The 23,396-nt window shown below is 51.2% G+C and overlaps 1 protein-coding gene across 4 annotated transcripts in view; it reads right to left on the bottom strand.

The window, feature by feature from the left end:
• The window catches only part of LOC144943905 (apoptosis-stimulating of p53 protein 1-like), a 34,688-nt gene extending 12,780 nt beyond the window's left edge, over positions 1–21,908 (bottom strand). For 2 of the 4 annotated variants that reach the window (XM_078871754.1, XM_078871758.1), the window contains exons 1-12: positions 21,824–21,908; positions 21,172–21,260; positions 12,026–12,173; positions 11,375–11,497; positions 10,753–10,832; positions 5,348–5,449; positions 4,355–4,556; positions 3,627–3,874; positions 2,641–2,805; positions 2,069–2,381; positions 1,240–1,280; positions 23–665 (exon numbers count right to left, since the gene is read on the bottom strand). In XM_078871754.1, the coding sequence (XP_078727880.1) occupies positions 23–665; positions 1,240–1,280; positions 2,069–2,381; positions 2,641–2,805; positions 3,627–3,874; positions 4,355–4,556; positions 5,348–5,449; positions 10,753–10,832; positions 11,375–11,497; positions 12,026–12,173; positions 21,172–21,180 (2,074 nt within the window). In that variant the 5' untranslated portion in view covers positions 21,181–21,260; positions 21,824–21,908. Of the gene's footprint in view, positions 1–22; positions 666–1,239; positions 1,281–2,068; positions 2,382–2,640; positions 2,806–3,626; positions 3,875–4,354; positions 4,557–5,347; positions 5,450–10,752; positions 10,833–11,374; positions 11,498–12,025; positions 12,174–21,171; positions 21,261–21,637; positions 21,671–21,823 lie in introns of those variants that run through there. The other 2 variants (XM_078871757.1, XM_078871756.1) reach the window with 2 other exon arrangements.
• Positions 21,909–23,396: the final 1,488 nt, after the last annotated feature.

The following is a 23,396-nucleotide window of genomic DNA, read 5'->3' as shown; positions in this document are numbered from 1 at the left end:
CCCATCACACGCGTCGGCTCACCGTTCCCGGTGGTGCCGGAGGACCGGGGGCCGGGCCCACGCCGCAGGCTGAGCGCGTCGAGCACCGCCTGCTGGAAGTTGCGAGGCGGCGGCGCCGCCTGCTGGGTGTACATGGAGTAGATGGAGCTGACCGTCTGCGAGGTGGGAGCCTTGCGAGGGGACTGGGGCTTGTGGGACTGCCCTTGGCCAGACATCGACACGAAGGGCCTGACGGCCGCGGACTGCGGGCAGTGGTGGTGCAAGAGCAGCGAGTCCGCCCCAACGGGGGACGACGGGTTCGAGTGCACGGACAGCGGCGACAGGGGCGACAGGGGCGACATGGGCAGCTCGTCGACCGTGGGCGGCACAGAGATCCGCTGCTGGATGTGGTGCGAGGTGCGCTGCGGTGGGGGCGGGGGCGCTCCACCCTTCGCCTGAGTCCCCACCGTTGACCGCTGCCTGCCCGCGGCAGCGCCGGCGGCCCCGGTGCTCTCCCGCAGGCGAGCTCCGTCCCCCCCCCGCCAGTCTGCGTCCATCCCGTCGCTGCCAGGGCCCGCGGTCGCGCAAGGGCTGTCCAGCGTCTGTTTGCCGGAGTACTGACAGGAAGGCATCTTGGGATTGTCGGAATCGGGCGAGATGGGATTTGTTCTTCCGTTGACGGTCGGCTGCAGAGACAAAATTCTTCATGAAAAAAAACTCCCTTTTCTTTAACCTTGGTTAGAAGAACAACCCCAAGCGCAGACATCGGACAAAACAGTGTGTTCTGATGTTTCACTGGTCTCCACTATCTCCATCTCTGTTACACACCCTCTCACTGCCAATCATCACTTTAACAATGTATCCATGCCCTTCCACAAGCCACCTCATTCTGTGTCCCGCATCTCTTCTCACCCCGGCAGGCACGCGACCCCCCCCCCCCCCATGCGTCTCGTCCTGTGTCCCAGCCCCTCCTCTCTCAAAAGATAAAATAGCGACCGCTTTGCGTAAAGCGATAAGTGGTATTGTCCCGTGGATAAACGTGCTCCTGATAGAGGAATGTGGAATTTCCAGCGCTGTGGAGAGGAGATGAGCACTGCCCCATGCCTGTTTGAGCAGAAACTCAAACGTTGCGGTGTAAGTACCGAGAGTAATCGATGTGTACATGGAGTGTGATGGTGCTTGCACGGTGTGTTAATGGTGTGTTAATGGTGTGTACATGGCGTGTACACGGTGTGTGACCAGTGTGTGATTGGTGTTTACCTGCTCAGTAACATCTTTCTTTTCAGAGGCTGCTGTATTACCTACAGCAACATATAGCACTTTATTAGCACACACTTTATTAGCACACACTTTATTAGAAGGCAAAGAATTTCACCAGAATAAGGAAACAATATTTTACTTGTCGTGCAACCCTGCTTAAGGAAATCGGACAATACTTGGCGTTTATGCTTGGTTCTCAATAATAGTTGGGGGAAAATGTATGTGTTTCTTATTTGCCACAAAACTAAAGAAATCCCAACAGCAAAGTGTGCGTAACCACTTGACCTCATGTAGAATATTCATAGTTCAGTCTTAAAAATCCCCTAACGTCTGAACATACTTCACCGCACTCGTCAATGAGAGTTGCTGGGAATCGAACTCAGGTCACCGAATTCATAGCTCAGTCTGCTAACCATTGTACCACCACTCACAATTTACATATGCACATCTCTCAAAAACTATAAACTGCTGTACTTGCATAAAACAATGAAATAAGCATGCTAGGCATGCTACAATAATCCCCCCCCACGATTCAATGACTGATCACAAGTCAAGTTTGTTGCAACTTCAGTGAAAAAGTCACTCCGAGTTTGTCTCCTGTTGACCCTCTCATTTCTATTATTTCTCATTTGTTCCATCATGGTTCACTACAATACATCGGCGTTGATATATTAACCGTTGTATGTACGCGTGTTGAACTTCTTTCGCACCGTAGGTAGCCAACCGTGCTAAAACCGTTACGTGCCTGCTAACAACCGTTCCCGGGAAAAAAGCAACACCAACCCAGACCAGAATTATTGCAGCAAACCCAAGAGGCTCACGCACTTACCGTTGATTGCCTGGGCCATGGCTGTACCCTGGGGTGAGCTGACGTCTGGACCAGCAGCAGCAGCGGCGTGTCTCAGAGGGGAGCTCGTCTCAACGAGCAAGGAGCTCGGCTTGACCGGCCCGTCCACGGGGGTGCCGCAACCACCGTGCGGGGCTGTGCTCTTCATGGCGCCGTTGGGTTTTGCGGGCACGGCGGGGCCCCGGTGCTGCGCTGCGGCCGCGGCCGCCTGCGACTGTACGATGGGGCCCACGGCCGCCACCCTGCCACCGGTGGCGCTCGCGTGTCTCGGCTGAATCGTGTCTCCGACGTTCACCTGTGCAGAGGAAACGTCAGAGCGACGCGGGCGTCAGTTGTCTGGCAAACGAACGGAGCGCCGGTATTCCTCCGTGAAAATCGCTTGTAAAATTAATGTTCAAGAAATCCACGGCCGTCGGAGCGCTCTCGATGCGTACGCGGCAAGTCCTGCGCGCACACCGCGACCCCATGGCGGTGTCCACGAGCGCAACGCGGCGGGTCGATGGTGGGCAGCGCCGTCCCCGCTGGAGGCCGCGCGGTGCCTGCGGGCGTCTTACGGGAATGTTTTCCTTTTGCTGCGCCGCCGCTTTCTTCGACCGCAGACGCTCGCGCAGCTCGCTGATGCGCCTGTCCATCATGACCACCTCCTGGTTGCGCTTGTTGAGCAGGTCCTTCTGCTGCTGCAGGCGCGAGTTCTGCTCCTGGTTCAGTTTGTTTCTCATCTGCACGGCCAACGGTTACGTTCAATCGTCGACAAAAAACAAGGAGCCCCCGATAGCCTGTTAACACTGTTGGGGAAAGTGCTGTTAGTGAGGACCTGCATGACACACAAGAGGATGGTGTTACCAACACCACGTTGGCCGCCTTTGTCTTCCCAGTGCTGATCTTATACACTGCACAAGGTACTTGTTGAAGGCCGAGTCTGATGTAGCGTGTCAATGGTATTATCTGCGACTGGGAATAGAACTACGTTTGTAGCGCAATGTGTCAAGTACTGCACCTCTGCTCCCCGCACACCCAAATGTGACACTCCCCATAGAAACGGCGCTACGTGCGTCGACATCTGAACAAAGGTTTATACTGCAAACTCTTAGTCCGCTAACTGTACGAGTGTAATTGGCATTCATCCCCATCTCCGATCAGCACAAACACAAAGAGAGCCAGCATCTGACATAAAGTTAAAAAAATACTCTTTTAATCACTGGGGTTGGCAACGGCTCACGCACAACACAGTGCCACCCCCCAGCGGTGTACTCTTACAAGCACCAAGTGCAGACCGACGCGTTTAAACCGAAACATCAACATGCGTGGCTCCAAATAACGATCTCACGTACGTGACGGTGTTTTTTTTCTGGCTCAAAACGGCAACTGCGGGCGATGCGTTTGTGCACTCGATCAATCCCTTTAATGTGCGACTCACGCTCAAGCTCCGGTAAAGGCACAAACAGTTTCTTGACACCGGCTCACGAGGTTGCGTTCGTCGATTTAACGAGGCCTAGAAGTAGTACCCGGCGCAGGAGCCTACGCGTGGGAGTCTCCTCACCTGCAGCTCTCTGGACAGCCTCTCCAGCTCCACGGCGGCCGGCGAGGGCACGTGGCCGGCCTGGCCCACCGCGGCCGCGCCCTGGAACCCTCCCGCCGTGCCGCCGGCCTGGGGGTTCCCCGCCGCCTTGCCGGAGGAAGCGCGCAGTTCGTCGAGCTGACGCGTCAGCTTCTCCACCTTGTGGCTCGCCACGGCCAGCTCCTGCTGCTTCTCTAAGAACAGCGCGTTCACTTGCTCCATCTCCGCCGCTGCGCAACGCCGAAGCGGAGACAAGAATTCCCCCGCGTGGCCTCAAGAGACGGTTGGAGGAAGTGCCGACGGCGCGAAAAGGGGGGGGGCGGCGGTGGCGTTGAGCACAACGAGCCGCCTTTGTCTTCCGATTGAACCCAGCCAGGGTCACATCCCGATTGCCAGTGGTGGGCGTTCACAAGTGGTTGAAACCAGGTAACCGATTCAGCTGGCTTTAGAACTTAGTATGCACAGTTTATGAACAGGGCTCGAGAAGTTGGAGGTATTTCTACAATGTTGACGATGAAAAAAAAAAGAGAGGTAGATTTTTTTTATAATCACGATTTAACCAAACGCGGTAAACTCACGGCCAGCGCGTCATCAATCCCTGCCGGCTGTAACTACCCATTTACACAATGATATGATAATTATATTTCAAGTTTGTAATATAAATTAACCAAAGCTTTAGTCGAAAGAATAACAAATTATTAACAAATTACCGAGGTTCTTGTTGGTGTGACGCGCGTTGTCCGCCTGGCCCTTAGCCGCTCGGATCTTGCGGAGTTTCGCTTCCTGGCTCTCGATCTTCTCCCGCAGGGCTCGCAGCTTCTCGCCGTCAACGCCCGTGCCCCCCGCCGAGTGCTGCTGCTGCTGCTGCTTCTGTCTCGCTTCTTGTTGCTTCAGGTACAGCAGCCTCTGTTCCTGCGGCAAAGGACACGAAAACGCGGATTAGAGGCGACACGGCGTGCTGAAGAAACGCGCTGCGACGTGCAGTTTCTGGGCAATGTTATTGTAGCAGCGTGAACACGAGGAGCCCGGGATGGTAAGACTCCACACCCCGGTGCCAATAACTGTACCAACGTGACCTAGCACAGAGGGTGACATGCTAAAGAAATTATTCACGCGCCTTTGTGAATCCATAAGCCGGCTGAAGGTCGGGCCGGCGGCATTCCGCTCACGCGGGTGGTCTGACCATACTTCACCTCTCTAGTCAGTGTGCGGGTGGTGAAGGGAGGGCACGCAGGACAGGTACAGATATCACTCGCCACCGTTGTTAGCCGTGACCGTGAATCTAGCTCGGGGTTCTAAACTCGGTGCACCGACCCCCGTGCCACCGCTCCCCGTGCGCTGAAGAAGAGCAGGTGAGATCTTGCCGTAAGAGATGTTACGCCAACGCCATGGCAGGAGGGGGGCAGGGGTGGTAACCCTCTCGTGCCAATCATACAACACGGCTCAACACCGACACCACACACTTAAGAATAAAAAGTGAAATGGGATTGGTTGAGAGTCATGGAAAGTTCCAGAAATGACGGCGAGGAGAATAAAAGAAGGGGTAGAAGGGGGTTCCGGTCGGCGCCTGAACAGAGCCATTTCCTGGTGCGTCACGTGCCGAGCAGAAGGCGACGTAACAACGACAGAGGTTCAAAGCTCTCCCGGCTGGAACTCCGATACACGACGAACAACAACCGCTTCACGACGAGCCGCGCTCCTACCTTGGCGACCAACAACTGCTGCTGAGCCTCGATCTGCTGCTGCTGCCTCGTTGCCATCTCCTGCAGCTCCTCCAGCGTGAGCTCCACGCCGGGACTCCCGGCCTAACGCACAGCACACGCGGCACTCAAGTCAGCCGGCGAGTTTTCCTTGAGGGTGTTGCTTGGATGTGGATGTCTAAGGTTGTCATCGCTCGCGTATCACCTGCCACCGATGTTATCCGCGGCTGGGAACTGTACTTGGGGCGACAACACTGTTAACGTAGTGGAATATAATTAGATTTTTGGTAATGTTCACGCATAATTCAAAAAGTTAAGACTGTCCTGACAGCTGATTCAATGGTGCTAGGTCACACACACACACGAGTCTCTGTAATACTTAGCTGTTCCCACGCCCTATAAAAAAACATTGCGTGGTACTGTCGAATGCTTCCACGTGTGTTTGCGCGTGTGACGGCTGTGTTTCGTTAGTGCCAAGCACTTTAGTTACACGACTCTAAATTGAAAGAGGAACGAGAAATAACGCGAAAAATTCAGTTTCGATTTTCACTCGGTGGACATGTCACTATGTATACATGCACAACTTTCCATCGTAAATAACATCAGAGATTAACCCCAGAAAATCCATGTTACAAGCTTCCTATCATCTACACACCTCAAACTATGCACACCTTCCCATTATCTGCGCGCTGCATCGCTCCTCTTATCCAAGCACCGGCGCGGACGGATTCGTCACCGAAACGTGGTCTCCCAGAAATGCCGCACTCATCCCACCGGAGTGACCCAGAAGTAACGGCATCTTCTTACAACCGGCTGAGCCGTTGCACGGAAGAGAGAAAGTGACCCGGAAATTCCAGAAAATTAATCCGGTTATCGTATTATGGAAGCCTTTGCCAAGCGAGTCACCGGGAAGTAGTCTCCCAGAAGCGCGCCGTTCTTCCGAGCAAGCCGCACCTCCACACGGATAACACGAGCGAACCAGTGGTGGTGGCGGGAAAGCTGTTTCATTATCCGTGGCCCCGCACACTTTTTTGGTCGAATAGAGAGAGAAAAAATGCGCGCCTAAACGGGGAAACAGATGTGCTCATCGCACCCCCCGCATCCAAGCCTGACAACAGCAGCGTTGTTGTCATAAGACGTTAATATTGTGGAAGGCTGTAAGAGAACCAGTAAATCTACACTGCACACACGAGGCAAAACATCCATGCAATTTATGAACGTTGAAATTATTTCGCAACGCACGTAGCCAACCGTGCTAATCGGAACTGCAGCCTGGCTCGCCGTGTGAGCAAGCCGCCTCATCACGTGAACGCGCGCACAATACAGCTGGGGATCGTTCACGCATGCAGAAAAGTGATGGTTGCAAGAGGACATCAACTCTCTCAGGGCAAGCACTCAAGAGTCGTAACGGTGACATGTTCGTTCGACCCGCGTCTCTCTCTACTGCCCCCTGTTGGGGGTTCCACGGCATTAAATGGCTCGTACAATGGTCTCGTGATTTGGTGATAACTGCGTCGCAAAGCGGAGCCACAAAACATCATGCGGCCAGCAACGAAAGATGCTGGCCACTTTCAAAGCTGTCATAGATAACGGTGTGACACGTTTCTTGAATTGAGCAAGGTTATTAGAAGAGCCAGGGGGGGGGGGGAATACGATGGGAGGGGAATTCCAAATTCGAGCAGTGCGAGGGAGACGCACAGCGAGAAGTGTTGTCCGTAAATGAGTTGCGCGCGTTACAAGTGGTTTTAGTCTGTGGCTACTCCCAATATTTCTCGCGCCCATAAACTGTCAATACGGCGAGGGCTTCTACTCGGGCTACGGGGTCCACCAGAACTACCACCGGGATGACGAAATGACGAGATCTTCACTCATCTACGTGCGTGTGTGTATGCACACACAGATGCTCGCTCATACACGTGTATGGAGATTTTAACATGGGAATCACCAAAGAAGAATCGCGATTCATGCAGGGATCATTGAGGGTGGAATCGTAGGAATCGACTCAATTCCTGTGGGAATAGCCCCACTTTAGAAATTGTTAAATTAAATTTGTTTTTATTGTGAGCAGAGAGGTCGACTACAAAAGGCCAAACTCGTGGCATCCTGTTAATGAAATTGCTTCCACCACTGCACAACAGAGAAATGTATCGGGACACAACAATGCGCTAAAAGAAAAATCCAATGCCCTTCACTAATGCAGCCAAAAACCCTGTCACAGGCTAAACATGTGTCCAACTATTAATAAACAACAAAGCCCTTTTTCTATGAGCCTGTGTGTGGACAATAGCCGTGGGCTTTGGGCTGAATGAAAGGGGATTTGAAGTTGCTGAATGTCAGAGAGCAAGACGTAAAAGCCAGAGCAAGTTAAATGGAAGTGATGGAGATTTACGGTACCGCCGCGCTGGCTGCAAACAACGCGTGGCAAGCTGCAGAGTGTCAGGAATTCCAAACAATGTTCCTAACGCCGGCGGTCTACATCGACGAGTCTGAGTGTCCAACGCCAACGTGATAATATAATCGCAAGTCGCAGGGATCAACCGCTCATCGGCGTTCATCTCCCGTTTACAGCCCTGAGCCGGTGGTGGAAATTCCTCATTCCTATGGCGGAGGTGAGTCTTTCAATAGGACAGCCACTAGCAACTCTCCCACAATGTGGTACTCGTTTTATCGACTCCAGAGGGATGATGGGCTTAGTCGACCACCACCCGGGATATTAACTCGAAACTTCCATTTGTGAGGCGGTTTGAACCTGGCCAATTCGCTTGCCAATCAGTTGAAAAAATTATCCATAGCTAAACACACACCAAATGGTATGTGGCACTGACTAAACATTAAATGTTACTTTGTCAGGCACTACATTGCTCACGTTTTGCCTCTGAATTGAGCCACAGAAAAATGCAATGAACAAGTTCGAAAATACGCCCTGGAAACACACATGCACAATTCCATTAAACTTCTCATGACCAAAGGGAAAAAAATTCTAAAATGATGCCACAGATGCCTCAGTGATGAGCCCAACGGATTTGACACAGCACGGAGAGTGGCGCGGCACGGCATCCCGACCACCGCAGAGATCGCCCCTGGGCGACCGTGGGCTCGGTCGACCCCTGACCGGGATGTGAACTCGCCAATTCCTGGTTGCAAGTCTGTCGCAGCGCTGTGAACAGCCAAAGCGAAACAGGACGTGGAGAGGCCACGCTGGCAACGGACGTGAAGGCCTCCCGGTCACGGGCCACGACAAGGCCCAACCCCCACCCCTCACCAAACAAGCCAACCAGACGCGAGCTCTACTCCGTGCAGTGAAAAAGAGGTTGTACTGCATACTTGTTCTTTAGCAGAATGCTCACTAAACCTATCCCTGTAGAAACACCACACGCTCCTCTATCCCTTCGTCAACGCCTTCCCCCCCCCTCCCTCTGTGCCGTTCCTTCAGCGCCACCTCTCAACGTCTCCGAGGTCGCGCCGCCCTCCACCGCCCCCTTCCCAAGTGCCCCTTCCCAGGCGCAACCTCCCCAGGCGCTACCTCCCCAGGCGCTACCTCCCCAGGCGCTACCTCCCCAGGCGCTACCTCCCCAGGCGCTACCTCCCCAGGCGCTACCTCCCCAGGCGCTACCTCCCCAGGCGCTACCTTCCTAGGCACTACCTTCCTAGGCCCTACTTTCCCACTCGGCAGGGAACCACTCCACTCCCAAGTTTATCCATTCTTATTGGTCTCGTCTTTACCACCTAGTTTGCATTGTTCCTCAATGTTTCCTGTCTTGTTTGTGTAATTGTGTCCACTCAATATAACCCAAATGTGACATTAGCATGTCATTTTCATGTAATTCAAGGTTTAGGAGAGTGCAATGTTGCATCCCAATTCATGATGAACAAAAGTGCGATCGCATACATTGTAAATAATCGATCCGATGCACGTATGGTGAGCATTAGAATAGATGAATTGTTAGGTGTCTAGGTTTTGACTTCTTCAGGGTTACTTCTTGAGTTATTTCATTGTACTGCAAACTACTTCTCCCCTGAATGCGTGTACTGTGTTATGTTATTGTGCACACGTGCAGAAATGATGCGCTAAGAATATCGCGGCCACTTTAAAAATACCACCCTCCCGAGGGCATGTGCTGCATAGTGTGCGTGGCATTAGCGATCTGACGTGACTTTCAAGACATTAAAGTGCTGTGCATTACATTGTCAGAGACCTGACAAATAAATAACGGCCGGAAATATTTTAGGAAACAGTTACGTAATTAAGATGCAGCGCACACAAAAGAATCATTCACAAGCGTGGCGTCTGACCCGCTTAGAACAGGGCCTGCCATTGAGGCTCCACAACATCACAGCACGCCATTACTCTGGCTACGTCAAGTTGAAACATTTAACCCAGTGGGGTCCTTGAACATGGAAAATACTGGCAGAAAGCATTCCCGGGGGGCTTTAAATGCAGGCTTTGTTTAATACTGGCAAAATAGGAAACAAACAGTCCTCATCCAACGCCAAGTGCTGAACACAGGCTAACACGAGTGACGCAATTGTCACGTGCGTACAGCTACAAAACCTTCATTATTTTACACCAACAACATAACAAGTTACGTGCCCGAATCGGGAATGCCAAACACACGTGTGTACACAATGGAGGAAAAGAGGAAGGCCTTGAGTCTAGACTTGATTAGGGTGCAAGAAGTCGACAGCACGGACCTTGGGGCATGACAGTTCCAGAGTGTGGAGAAGAAGTGACCCTCCCACTCACCGAGTTCCCATGAGTTCAAGCAAAACCTAAACTTTACTGAAAGTTTCTGCAGGTCAGCTGTTAAATCACTGCCTTACGCTTTTAAAATTGGTGATTCAATTTAAAATGAAATTTGCGATGGTAAAGGTGGTAAATGAAGAACAGAACCATGACTCTACATAAGAGAGGCATTGGATTTCAATGGTTTGCACAAATTACGGGTTTCCTGTAGGAGGCACGTGACTGGGAGGTTTTGAGTTGTGTCTTAAATCACAGGGGTTTGCTGATATTGTACTTCAAACAAGTGATATATTTTTTTAGTTTATCATGAAGCATTTGTTAAAAATATATATATACCAATAATTTACTATTCATTTCCCAAGAAACAAATCAAGATGAGTTTCGAAGCGATAGTTATAATGCAGTGAGAAGGTTTGGCGTGGAATGCAGCAAAGCAGAATGAAGAGTTATGAGGCGGCCAAAAAATATCAAATAAATTTTACTATTCTTAAAAGCTAATTTCAGTTCCATTTTTGGAGCTTCAGACAATTAAAAGCAAGGGCATGAGTGTGTAGCTGCAAGCGTGAGCTGTTCGTAGGCACACAAAAGCCGACGTTAATGCCAATAAGCACTACTTACAAAGTCGCGGTCAATTATAAAGTGGCTAAGAACAATACGCGCTTACCCCATTCTCTTGCCGCCGATCGTTTGCGACATTGCTCATGCCATTGCGCCTTCCCGTACCATTTTGGGATCGTGAGCCACCTGCAACACAACAATGAATAAAAAACAATGCATGGATCCTGGAAAGCTTTCCAAAGCGGCCTTAAGAAAAACTATTTCTACGACAAAGCATCAACGCCTACTACCTGCTATGATATACGGATCAGAAACATGGACATTAACAAAGAAAATGGAACAAAAACTGAAATTGTGCAAATAAGCAAGAAGAGATATACGTGCTTGGAATTACACTGAGACACGTTCAAGTAATGTGCACCTCACAACGCTCTAGAATTTGGAACAGCACAGTTTTTGTACGTAGGCACAGGAAACCGCAAACAAGCGAAAAAACAGCCGGAACGGCACTAACCATTTCCCGAGCTCTGTTGTCCTATAATGGGATGTTTGGCCAACTCCATGAATGAGCGTTTACACATGTGGGAAGAAAACCAGAGTAGGCGGAGAAAACCCATCGTGTCGCAGGATCGCGGGAGCTCGCGAGGGCTTGGGGGAGGCCTTCATCCAGCAGTGGACCGATCAAGGCCGATGACGACAATTCTACACCTGGCCGTGTGAGCACAGACCTGGGCCGGTGGTGGTGGTGTCGGTGTCGCTGGCGCGCTGCAGGAAGAAGCGGACCTCGTGCTGCTTGCTCCCCCAGCGCTGCAGCACCTCCAGCATGCGCTCGTTGTCGGGGACCACGCTCTCTGTGGCACGCGGCGACAAAAGGCATCGACGAGCGGTCAGCGACACGGCGTTCCCTCGCTCTGCACGGTCGCAGGAGAGGCGTTACTAAGATGAAGGGGCCCACAAAGCGGAACCGCACGGGACCGCTGCCTGCCGAGTAGCGCGCACAGTACACACACAATGTTGTGCCACGTCCTATCGTGGAGCCGCATATCAGTGAATTCTAAACCACACAGAGCGAATTTTGGGCACAGAAATAGGTGAGCAGCACATGCGCGATATCTCACAAACCGAACCCTTCTTGCCGCAAGGCACGAGGTGTTACCCCTGCGCCACCCTGCCACCCAAAAAATGTAAAAACATACATTTGGATGCAGGTGTACCCACAAACACGAGCCCGTGCATAGACACGAGAGTTTTATACTTACACCGGCACCAAACGGACAACGTACACACGCACGTTGGCAGCATACAATACGGACGCACGTACAGGCACGCAGACACAGCACGCGGGAGTGTCGGCGAGTGTGGCATGGCGAGAAGCGCACCGTGGCCGTGCCACGCTTCCACGAGATGGCACGCGGTGTCCCCCAGGGGACGGCACGCTTCCACCACGTCCTTGCAGGTCATGTCACCCGTGATGGGCACCTCGCTCGCCTGCTGGTCACTTGCACTCAGGAACACGCTCACCATCGTCTGCCAACGGAAGACGACAAACACGGACAAGCGTCATTGACGGAAGGTGCAACCCAAGCGGGCTGAATTTCACCCAGGTACATCCAGGTACGTCCAGGTATGGCTTGGCCACGTACCCTGCAATGCGCGACATGCGAATCGTTAACGGGATGCGGAAACTTTTCTACGTGAAGTCGCGAGCTTCAAGCGGGTGGCTACCTTCAGGCGAGAGATTTGTGAGGCCACTGAGGAGTGAGTTGCAGTAGAAGGTACAGCCCTCGTGAGACCGTGAGCCCCAAGAAACTGTCGGACGTGAGGTGCTCACATTAATTATTAACCCAATTACCACTCACATGGAAACGCTGGATTTGTGATTAGTGGCCAGTTTTGTTTTTTAAATGTTCCTCCAGCTCGAAGGCAAACACAAAAACACGACAAAAATGGATACTTTGTAGACGAATTAGGTCCATTATTTTAATTGCTTCACAAGTCAGTGGGTGAATTAATTAAATTGGCACTTTACTAAGCCTCTTGCGGGCTGACGTTGTCACGTGCCCCCCCCTCCGCCGACCCCCCTCCCCCACGACCCGCGGGGATGGGCGTTGCTGTGGATGTCGCCACGCATGGCCAACTCTCCACGGGGTGCGTCGCGCCTCTCGCTCTCAGCACTTTCCCGTGTATCCATTACCCATTGTGCGACTCTCCACATCCTCGTCTCAGTAACACTCACCTCACCCACCCATACAGCTCGTGGCAAGCACATTCAGCGTCACCCCTATCTCCCCGCCGGTCGTGGACATTCTATCTCGCGTCGCGTGCATCGCTTCAGCTACCCCACCGTGTACCTCTTCACATATCTCACTGCAGCTACGTCTCTCTCGTCTGCGTTCCTCTCATCTCGCTGCGTTCATAGTTCTCTTTGCAACTCTCCGACACCTCTCTCGCCTACATCTCCATTCTCTCATCTCAATGTAACGTGCTGACCCGCGCCCTCCTGGACATCTGTGAACAAAAAGTTTCTTAGCTCATCAGATTCCTCCTCCTGCTGCCGTCTAAATATCCACATCTCTAACCTACAGTGTCTAATCTACGCCGATGTCCCATCGTGCTCGGATTCTCGTCCCACATGTCAACAACTGGGACCTCATGTAGGAAGACAAACGCACTAAAATTACTTCGGTCCAGACTCCTGCCAGAAACCAACTCAGGTGTTTGGTCAAATAGCAAAAGGCGCTGTTTGGTGCACCCATGTAATAATTACCGTTGATAAAAAAAAATACAAGTTAATGTGGGGTGTCCATGAAGGTCGCATCTCCTATTAAATAATTATGGTTATAGAGCAGTTTGAATTTCACGGTTGAAATGTTGGCAACGTAGTCAAGTTACACACAGTACGGGCACTCTGTACTTGCATGTCTCTTTGCCACTAGGTGTCAGACAAGTACCCGCCAGTAAAACGACGTCGCACTCGACATTAACACCGTGACCTTAAAAGGAGAAACATAGATAATAATAGGTGACATTTGGAGCAATGATCCTCCTGCAAAGCACATGGATGGCATCCTTACGAGAGAAAGCACGAGTGATCATTTGCACGCGGAGTTTGAAAGTGTTATCTGTGTGGAACGAGTTTGGGGCCGTCCATAAATGACGTCACGCGATTTTGGCCGATTTTGACCCCCCCCTCCCCCCCTCGTCACACGGCGTCTCAAAAAGTCAGACCCCCCTCAAATATGACGTCACAAATCTCTGCCCCCCCCCAAACCATATTTCCATTTTGAAAATAAAACATGCTTCAAATCGATTTAATCTATTGTCATTGTAGTGCGTATTTAATGTGGCCCTGCACTCTGATGTTGAAGGAGAAAACATGTATTATTGGAAAGCTGAAATTTAGCATAAAATTTACTTGAAAATATTCAACGTCTTACTAAAAATGCAGATGTTCAGAATATGATATTGAAATTATCGTGTGACGTCAAATTTCTCAACCCCCCCCCTCCCCCCCATGTCACACATCGTCACAAATGTCCGACTCCCCTCCCCCACTAGGTGCGTGACGTCATTTATGGACGGCGCCTTTCCCAAAATTACTGTTTGGCAAAACGCCACCAGGACTGCAGAGCTTTGTGCAGTGGTGCATTGTGGGATTTCCCACACCGTGACAATGCGCGTTGGGCAGCACAGAGCAAACCACCGAGCGGTGGGGCCCTGGAGGTTGAGAAATGTGGCCGGCGCTAGGGGGGCGGCTGCCACGGGCCCGGCACCACCTTTTGCCCACCCCTCCCCAATTCTCTCTCCTCTGTAGCCGTGAATCACTGCTACAGTGCCCCCCCCCCCCACACACAGCTCCACTGCCCCCCCCCCATCCAAGAAGAACTGGAGCCGGCCCTAGCGGAAAGAATGATTGGTACAACAACCACACACGACAGCCACATGCTACTGCCACACACCAATTCACAGCTATCTTGATTCCCATTGAAGGGAATCAAGATAGTGTTGATAGGGCTGCACAACAGTTGAGACGCAATAGAATACTGTGCACAGCACACGCCCAGAGCGTGGACACCGTGGACGCAGAGTGAGCGTTGCCGACGGACACTGGTAGAGCGCCACCCTCCTGCAGGCTCTTACTTTAAAAATGCCAGCCCATCAGCGAAATAGCACGACAGAAGCAGGATCTGAGCACAGTTCTGATATAAGCAACACGTGCTTCCATTACATTGGTGGGGAGGGGGGGAAGACAAGGGGGCAACTACTGACACAATCCCCAAATGCTTTGCTTCCAATAGGTGTGCTTATAACCAGGTTCTGGCCGCACGGCCAGATAATACTGGCTCAGGGATGTAAACAAGAGATGGGCACCGCCTCAATGCTCATTTAAGCAGGAACTCACTTTGACTATCTTAGTGAAAGTGGACAAAGGCACTTTAAATGTGCAGTAAGGAGGAGCACATACTGGAAAAATAATGGAATTTGTAGATGTTACACAAAACCCCAATGCCCTTGACAGCGGCATCGCCTCCCTCAAGAATAACTGACAAGAACGGTGACCCCCACACGTCACAACCCAGCGCAATGTGCCCACACGCGCTCCGAGTTAGTAGTCGACATGAATCTCATTCAAGCACCAAATGGAATTTGTCAAACATTTCAAGGCAAGGCCCTTGTGAAAAATGTTCCCGAGACTCGGCGTGGCCCTTCTGGATGAGTAAAAGGCACGATAACAAAATGTATCCCAGTTGCTCCTCCACCAACAACCAGGAGCACATGTACAGAAAACGAGTTCAACCCGCCAGGCAGCACTTGTTGTAGGATTCAAAGCTGTACACCGCAAACAACTAGTTGTTATTATTGTAGTTACTTCGCTTGCTTTTACCAGCAAAGTCTCACGGAGTCTTCAGACACAACTTTAGGAGTCCTGCCGAGATTTTTCAGTCAAGGTTAATGCTACTGCTTCTAGATTTGAAGCATTCATGACTGCAAGGATTCATACTCTTTGGGTTTTTTTCAGTAAAGTCGCGTAGGTAAAAAATCAAATAACACACTTAAGCGGTTGTGCTTTCGCTACGTTATCACCACCTGAAGAAGGACGCTTGTGTTGCGCCCGAAACGTCGTGATTTAATTTAGTTGTTTTCATTCATTTTATTTTTTACCTACGTGACTTTACCGAAAAAAAACAAAGAGAATGTTACTGCTGCTGTGTGTAATCCCAAACGTGCAATTTGCAGGTACATGTTCAGCATTGGGATGTTTGACCAATGGCAGTTAAGTGAAGTCAGGGTTTGTATTATTAGCTACGGGAAGAAACCAGAGAACCCGGAGGGAAGCCATGCAGACACAGGGGGAGCGCGTTCAAACCCCACGCCGAGAGGTGGTGTCAGAGTCAGGGATCGAACTCGGGGGCCTTCTGCTGCTGTGAGGTGCGAGTGTTACCAATGCAGCACGTCCTTGCTGCCCAAATATAGCCAAATCCTACACACAATTCACTCGCCTGACCACAAACAATGCATACCATCCGGACAAGCCTGCCTTCAACTCAAACGCACTGCTACAATAACCTTGTTCTACAGTGCTTATTTTACTACACGTCCAAAATATGTTCTTCTTACTTTGTCAAATGTGAACTGTATACATAAATAAATATCGGGATTGGCTCAGATGACCTGCACTTTGAAGCTATACTAGGTTGAGTGTAATGTCCCAGAATCAATGAAAGTAACATTATGCCAGTGTTAGCATGACCAAGGGCACTACTGCTCAAGGTCTATAGGGCTGTTTTAAGGGCTTCTGCTGATGCGGTTATTCCAAAATCCGTTTTGATGCTGCAGCAGCATGAACGGTCAGTGACTTTGACTTTACAGATTTTCTACAAATCTAATCAAGGAGGTGTATTTTATAAAAGCGGCGGAATGTTGCATCGATTCGTCAAGCAAAATACATCCCGAGGCTCTCGACAAGCCCATCAAATCACGCGCGTGACAGTCGATGTTTTCCCAGCCCTGCAGCCACTAGCGGCGCTACGATTCACTGTAAAACATTTATTGATTCTTGATTAGAATCGTTGCCCTCTGCCCTTGAGATATGTCATTTGGATTCCAATTTTGGCACGATGCAAATGAAATATATTTCTAGGGGGTAAAATGCAACATTGCTTTGAGGTTTAAGTGAGTTTGATAAATACTGTACAATCTTTGATGGTAACTTATGGCACGTGCGGCAATGTTACTTTGAACTATCGTACAAAACTTTCGAGTACAATACAATGTTGCATCGTTGGATATGTAAAAAGGTAGGATATGTGAACATCTATAATATAGATACAATTACCCTCTACACAAACGCTGCACTTAAATGTGATGAAAAATGAATCTGGGCAGACCTGGGAAAGTTTCCCAACGACAACATTTAAAAATTGTGTAATCTTTCATAAACACATAATTTTTTGTTATTCCAAAAGAAATCCAAACGCCACAGTGCGGTTTGGCGGCTACACGGCGCCCAACGCCCCCTCCTCAAGGACCCGAGGGTCACATAGCCACTCCTCCATTACGCAGAGCGCGTAGTCTGTCCTGTGAACTCGCACCGTACAGCTGAAGCCCTATGCATATTAGTGTGCATCGCATTTTAATATCATACATAATTCATATCTTTTGCACGTATAAAATGCCCACCACGCAGAGTACCTGGAGCCCTGGTCACCCTGAATCTTGACGATTCACCGAATTGCCGGGGTGGTCAGAGGGGTGGAGTGTTCCACCACCGTCAAGAATGCACATCATCATCATCTAATGCCTGCAGAGGTCATGCGAACCAATCGCATACAATATATATTGTATTGAGAATTATCAATTCCTACACATACCATTTCATGCATATACTGTGACCACAGGAATCGATTTTAGTCGACGAGTTGGCGGATAGCGCTTTACGTGCGCAGAAAGGACTCGCGCGTGTCGGCGAGACAGTTTGAGAGTTAGTTCGACATCACAAAATAGCACGAAGACAGTCATTGCTCCATCACCTCCCCCTCTACCGCTCTATCAACCTCTATTACTGCCCACTGCCATAAACGAGAAGCTTTTCAACAAGAATATCCATTAAGCCGCTGAACAAAGTAAAACAGCAGCTGGATGGAGACAAGTGAAAAACAAGGCCAAATAGGGATACTTAGGGAAAATCAACACATATTATTGAATGTGGATCGGGATTTTTAAAAGTTGACATTTATGAAAAAAAGAGCAGGTTGAAAAGTTTTTGCGAAGTTAATTTCATAACAAAAGGCAACGTAGATAATTTTACTAAAGTAATCTGTTAACAACTGTTAAAAAACTAAATCCACAGCAGGACAATGAGGCCTGGCTGGGAGTGTGGGGGATGGAGTCTTGGGCGAGGAATTGCCCGAGTGATTTAGCAGATGTGAGACGGGTCGCGGGGAATGAGACGCTGAGTGAAGGACAACAGAGAGACAAAGACACACGGAAGCACAGAAGTGGAACGACGAGAATGGAACGTGACAAGGAAATGCAGCGAAGCAGATACACAGTGACGGACAGAAATGCCTGCCTAGCTCTTGAGATTTTAACAATGATTGGGTGCATTCATTGTAATTTGATCGTAGGAAAAACTACAATCACTTTGGTCACCCTTTCTTATTATAACATCACATTCTCAAAAATCGAATGATAATGATTCGACCGTCAAAACATATGACGCTTTTTAATTAACATTTTCCAACCAGGCTGACAGTGCAGGCATTGTGTTTGACTATGAGAGCTGTGAATATTACAATTGTTGATTAACTCATGCAAATGTCGAGTAACTTCTCACTTAACGTGGCCATTCAGAAAGGATATTGAATATCTCCACGGCAATACCCGCAAAGAGTTTGACGAACAATGCGCCACGCTAACCACCCCCCGAGGAGACGAGTAAAAACATGAAGCTGCTTTTGGATGGCAACAAAGAATGCCGCTCATCTTTCTGCAGACCCCTTTCAACCACCCATGGCTCCGAATCTCTCCCATGAGCACGCATGCATTTATCCCTTACAGCCAGCATGCCTGGCTTACATCAGCATAAACCACAGGACTCCGCCACACAGGATCAAGGATAAAAGGACTGCTGCTCTTTCAATATCGCGTGGTTAAGCATAAATTGTCATTAGGCAGCAAATCTAATCAGTCATGGAAAAAATACAACGTGGATTTGCAATCTGCTCGAAGCTACAGTTGTCGCTACACTATTACAGTTCTGCATTCAGGAAACAAGTTGGGTGCTCAAAACATCTGATGACTTCTGACCTTTCCCTCTTCCCCAGTTGGGCGACAATAGCCTCGTCACCTACAATATTCACATGACACAAAACCCTCGACATCTTCACTACGCCGCCACAAACAACATCCTCAGAGGCCTTCGTGTTCCTCTCCCTATAGACCTTAACTGTATTATCATTGACACCTCATTCTCTGATAGAAACCTATCTAAATCCGTGTGTCTTAATGCAGAGTCTATCCTGGCTGTCTCTTATCTCATTAATTAGACCATCGCCTCCCTTTGCCTCTTCATCTTCCGTTGCTTATGGGTGCCCACAATAAACTTTGGTGAGTTTTTCGCAAACTCTGTGTTCAGCGGCGGCATTTCACAACTTTGTCCAGATGACGAGTCCATTCAAGAATTTCTCCCACATATGAAGTGATTTACCAAAGTCAACAAAAAACATTTCCTGATAGAATTAAATCAAAAGCCGTATTGATGAATCCACCCTGCCTATCTCTCATCCCCCATCATCACTCCACTGCCTCCCTCCTTTACCTCTGCCAGGTCTGTCACACTGCCACATTATTCCACCCGTTGATCCACTTGTGATACGCGCCTCTCCGTCTCGCACATCGGCAACGAAGCGCATGACTTCATCCTTCAAGCTCCGAACCCGTAAACTCTGCAACTCATTTCCCCTTGCCGTCTGTCCGCCCGATGACAACGTGTGGGCGTTAAGGTCTCACGTCACCCCCCCCCCGACACTCGACATCTGCGTTGCTCACAATGGTTATGGTTCATCGTAGGTCCAGTTGCTCTACTTAGTGAACATTTTTTTATATATATAATGGCGTGCAAAATAATACAAGGAGGCATGGCATGGGACATTTCTCGTGCCGCTCTTGGCGTGTTTGAGAAGTTGCTTCAGTTTCATACTCCTAGGTTTTTTCGGTAAAGTCACGTAGGTAAAAAATAAATAAAAACGTGACTTTACCGAAAAAACCTAAGAGTATGAATCCTTGCAGTCACGAAAGCTTCAAATCTAGAATTGCTTCAGTTTGGCTGTTGGAGCCTTTGGCATTTACACTGAACCTTAAGAACCCTAATTATGGTCTGGTGTGACTCGAGGAATCTGCAGCGGTCCTCAGTTCATCAACACACCGCTGACATCAGGACGAGCTTACATCAGGACGAGCGCAATGAAAACACACGAACACAATGCAGTCTACAAACGACCCAAAAAAAACTATTATAGACACGATGTATAATGATCGTCTTCTTTGGCTTTAAAATAATTATGTTTTATTAAAAAGGTGATTTAAAGTTTCACGTTGTGGTTTTAAATACAACTCCTGGGTCACTTGGTAGCTTGGCTGATGCATACTGCGATGACACCCGCAAGAAAGAGCGTGGTGGCACTCATCATCCCTCAGCCAGTGCTGGAAACTCCACATTCATATGGCAGGGGCGAGTCTTATCATGGGATGCCTGTTGACAGATTTCCACTCAAAACCTATGCCATTCCTATACTGTAGTGGGTAAGCTACGAGCAAAAATGGTACGGCAACATTACTCAGAGTTCGTGACTTGCCAAACGTTTGTGTTGGGGGGGAATTTCCCCTCCCCCACCTGTGGGTCTCAGCCCCAAAGCAAGGGCAGGAGGTGAAGCAGAGTGGACGGGACAGGGTCTCAAACCATCACCGCCGTGACATAGTGGCGCAAGCGTGCAGTGTGACGCACCCCCCACACAGCAAGGGCTCAGGGCACGCGATGGCGTGACCCAAATCCGTGAACGCCACGACAATCACCACCACCACCCACGGCACATCACCAACGCGCTTTCTCCTCCCAGCCGTAGCCGGCAGTAGATCACACAGCAGCAGCGTCCAACACGTGCCCTGACCGTCTCCCACCGACGGCTCTGTTAGCCCTTCCCACCCCGGCTGCCTCAGTAACCCGGCTCTCTCCATTCCACTGCACAGACACACACACAGACAGACACACACACACACAGACACAGACACACACAGACAGACACACACAGACAGACACACACAGACAGACACACACACAGACAGACACTCCCCTCACCTACCTCACCTACACTCAGGTCGCCTGCTACCCTCCCAGCCTGCTCGGGTTGTAGGGCTCCAGGAACACGCGACGGCGGCGGTGGCTGTCGAGGTGGCCCCGCGGGGCGATGCTGGGGGAGGTTTACGTGGTGGTGGTGGGGGTGGTTGGCCTCTCTGCACCGCTCACCGGCATCATGGTCGCCTCGGCCGATGGGTTTCCAAGCTCGCTCGCTCCCTCCTCCTGCTGCTGCTGCTCCTCTCTCCTCGCACTTTCTCCTGGCCACGCAACACGGCGAACGGTAACAACATAAACACCACGACACAGACACACACAGCGACACACACACAGACACACACACAGACACACACACACCGCGACACACAGACACACACACACCGCGACACACTCGTAGTCGTCACCGCACACACAGAGGGTGACCACGGCGCTGGTCGCCGTTGACCTCTCGTGGCGCGGGAACCGCTCTCGCCATCCGAAGCAGCAGAACACCGCGCAACCACCACCACGACCACCACCACCACCACGACCACCACCACCACCACGACCACCACCACCACCATCATCATGGTCACGAGCAGCAGCTCCCACGCGTGCTGCGAACAAAGCGCGGCGTGCGTGCGGGCTACCCACGGACCCCTCGTGTTGTTGCCATCTTTGTTGCTGCTGCTGCCCCACTACTACAGCCCAGGCGCTGCGTCGCACTTCGTGTCCCCCTCCTCCTCGTCCTCGTCTTGTGCCCAAGTCTCCCGCCGAGTGGACGGGGAGCGCGGGCTACGGGTGGCGTCGTAGGCGCCCGGGCCGGGAGTGCAGGGAGGCTCACCTGGCACCGCCGGTCTCGCTCCTGCCGCTGCTGCTGCTGCTGCCGCGGGGGTCGCCCCGGGGTCTGTCGCGATCGCCGCTGCCGCTGGAGGCTCGGCCTGGGGTGAGGGGGTGGGGGGAGGGGGCGTTGGTGGGCGGGGCTTTGTGCGAAGAGTGGGCGGGGCCTGTATGTGTAGGGGGCGGGGTCTGCGTGGGAGATAGGGGGTGGGGGCTGTGTGAGTGCGGGGGGGAGGGTTGTGTGAGAGGGGGGGGGCTGTGAGAGACGGGGGGCTGTGTGAGAGGGGGGGCTGTGTGAGAGGGGGGGGCTGTGTGAGAGGGGGGTGTGAGAGGGGGGGGGGCTCTGTGAGAGGGGGGGGGTGGCTGTGTGGCTGGGCGAGTCCTGCCCCGCGAGCTGCGTGGAGTAGGAGTCTGCAGCAAGAGAAGGCGGAGTCAGTGTGAGGGGGTGGGGCCTGTGCGGCGAGAAGGCGGGGCTGCGTGACGTAACTGCCCGTGTGGGTGAGGTGGAGGAGGGGGGATGGAGAGGAGGAATCGACGGCTCGGATCGAGTCCCCGGATCGCGAGCCCCACGTGAACCTCGCCTGTGACTTGAGGCTTCCTCTATGTTGAACTTCTTTCGCACCCTACATAATCAACCGTGCTAATCAGAAGGAGACTCTAATTTACTTACTTATCCAGGAGAGCCCACACTGAGTCGTAAGAGTCTTTGCAGGAGGGTCCTACTACATTGGGTGTTGACTTGAATGGCTTTACGAGTGAGAGAAACCCCAGAGCCCCCGGAGAAAAGCACACGCGGAAGGTGGCAACAACAACAACTCCATCCCCGTACAGATGGACACAGATGGCGCATCGTCCACTTGCTGTACTGCCATCTGGCGCGAGCCATCTCGACGCTCACGGTGCTGGATTAGAGGCCACATTCCAGCCGTGGAGTGTGGGAACCAGCGAGACACGCGTTAGACGAGACGGTGCAGAGGGCAGGCAGCTCGGGCACGCAAAGCAGCAGAGACAGAACAGAGATACGGTACATGCAAGACGACACGGGGAATCAGTACAGACGAGGTTACACGTTAGATGTGGTGTACAACACAGGGGCAGTACAGACAGTGCGCACGAGACGAGAGAGACGGAGAGACGAGCGAGACAAACACCGCAGAGCAGACAGACGCCGACACGCACGGCACAGTCGACTTCTGAATAGAGAGGCGGCTCCTCCCCGTGTCGCTGGGGGGTTAATCGCTACCCCCTAAGCCGAGGAGGGGATCAGACTGCGAGAGAGGGAGGGTGGGATAGGGGTGTAGGGGAGAGTCTCGTGGGGATGGGAGGAGGCGGTGACGGGTGAGGATGAATGCAAGGGGAGGAGACGGGATGGTGAGTCGAGTGGGTGTCAGGCAGACTTGTTTATCGGGAGATGTGACCAGGCTTGCCATCTATCTACTGCTGGATGAGTGCAGATGCAGATTTAACAACAACAAAAAACAGAGCGCTCTCCTGCCTCAAAAGCAGATGAACATGATTGTTCAACATGATTGAACATGATGGTTCGCCTGCTCAGTCTTTCCCATGAGCATGGACTG

The sequence above is a fragment of the Lampetra fluviatilis genome, chromosome 33, assembly GCF_964198595.1.
Source record: "Lampetra fluviatilis chromosome 33, kcLamFluv1.1, whole genome shotgun sequence".
Taxonomy (NCBI): Eukaryota; Metazoa; Chordata; class Hyperoartia; order Petromyzontiformes; family Petromyzontidae; genus Lampetra; species Lampetra fluviatilis.
The sequence above is the reverse complement of the archived record's forward strand: the minus strand, read 5'-3'. Positions and strand labels throughout refer to the sequence as shown.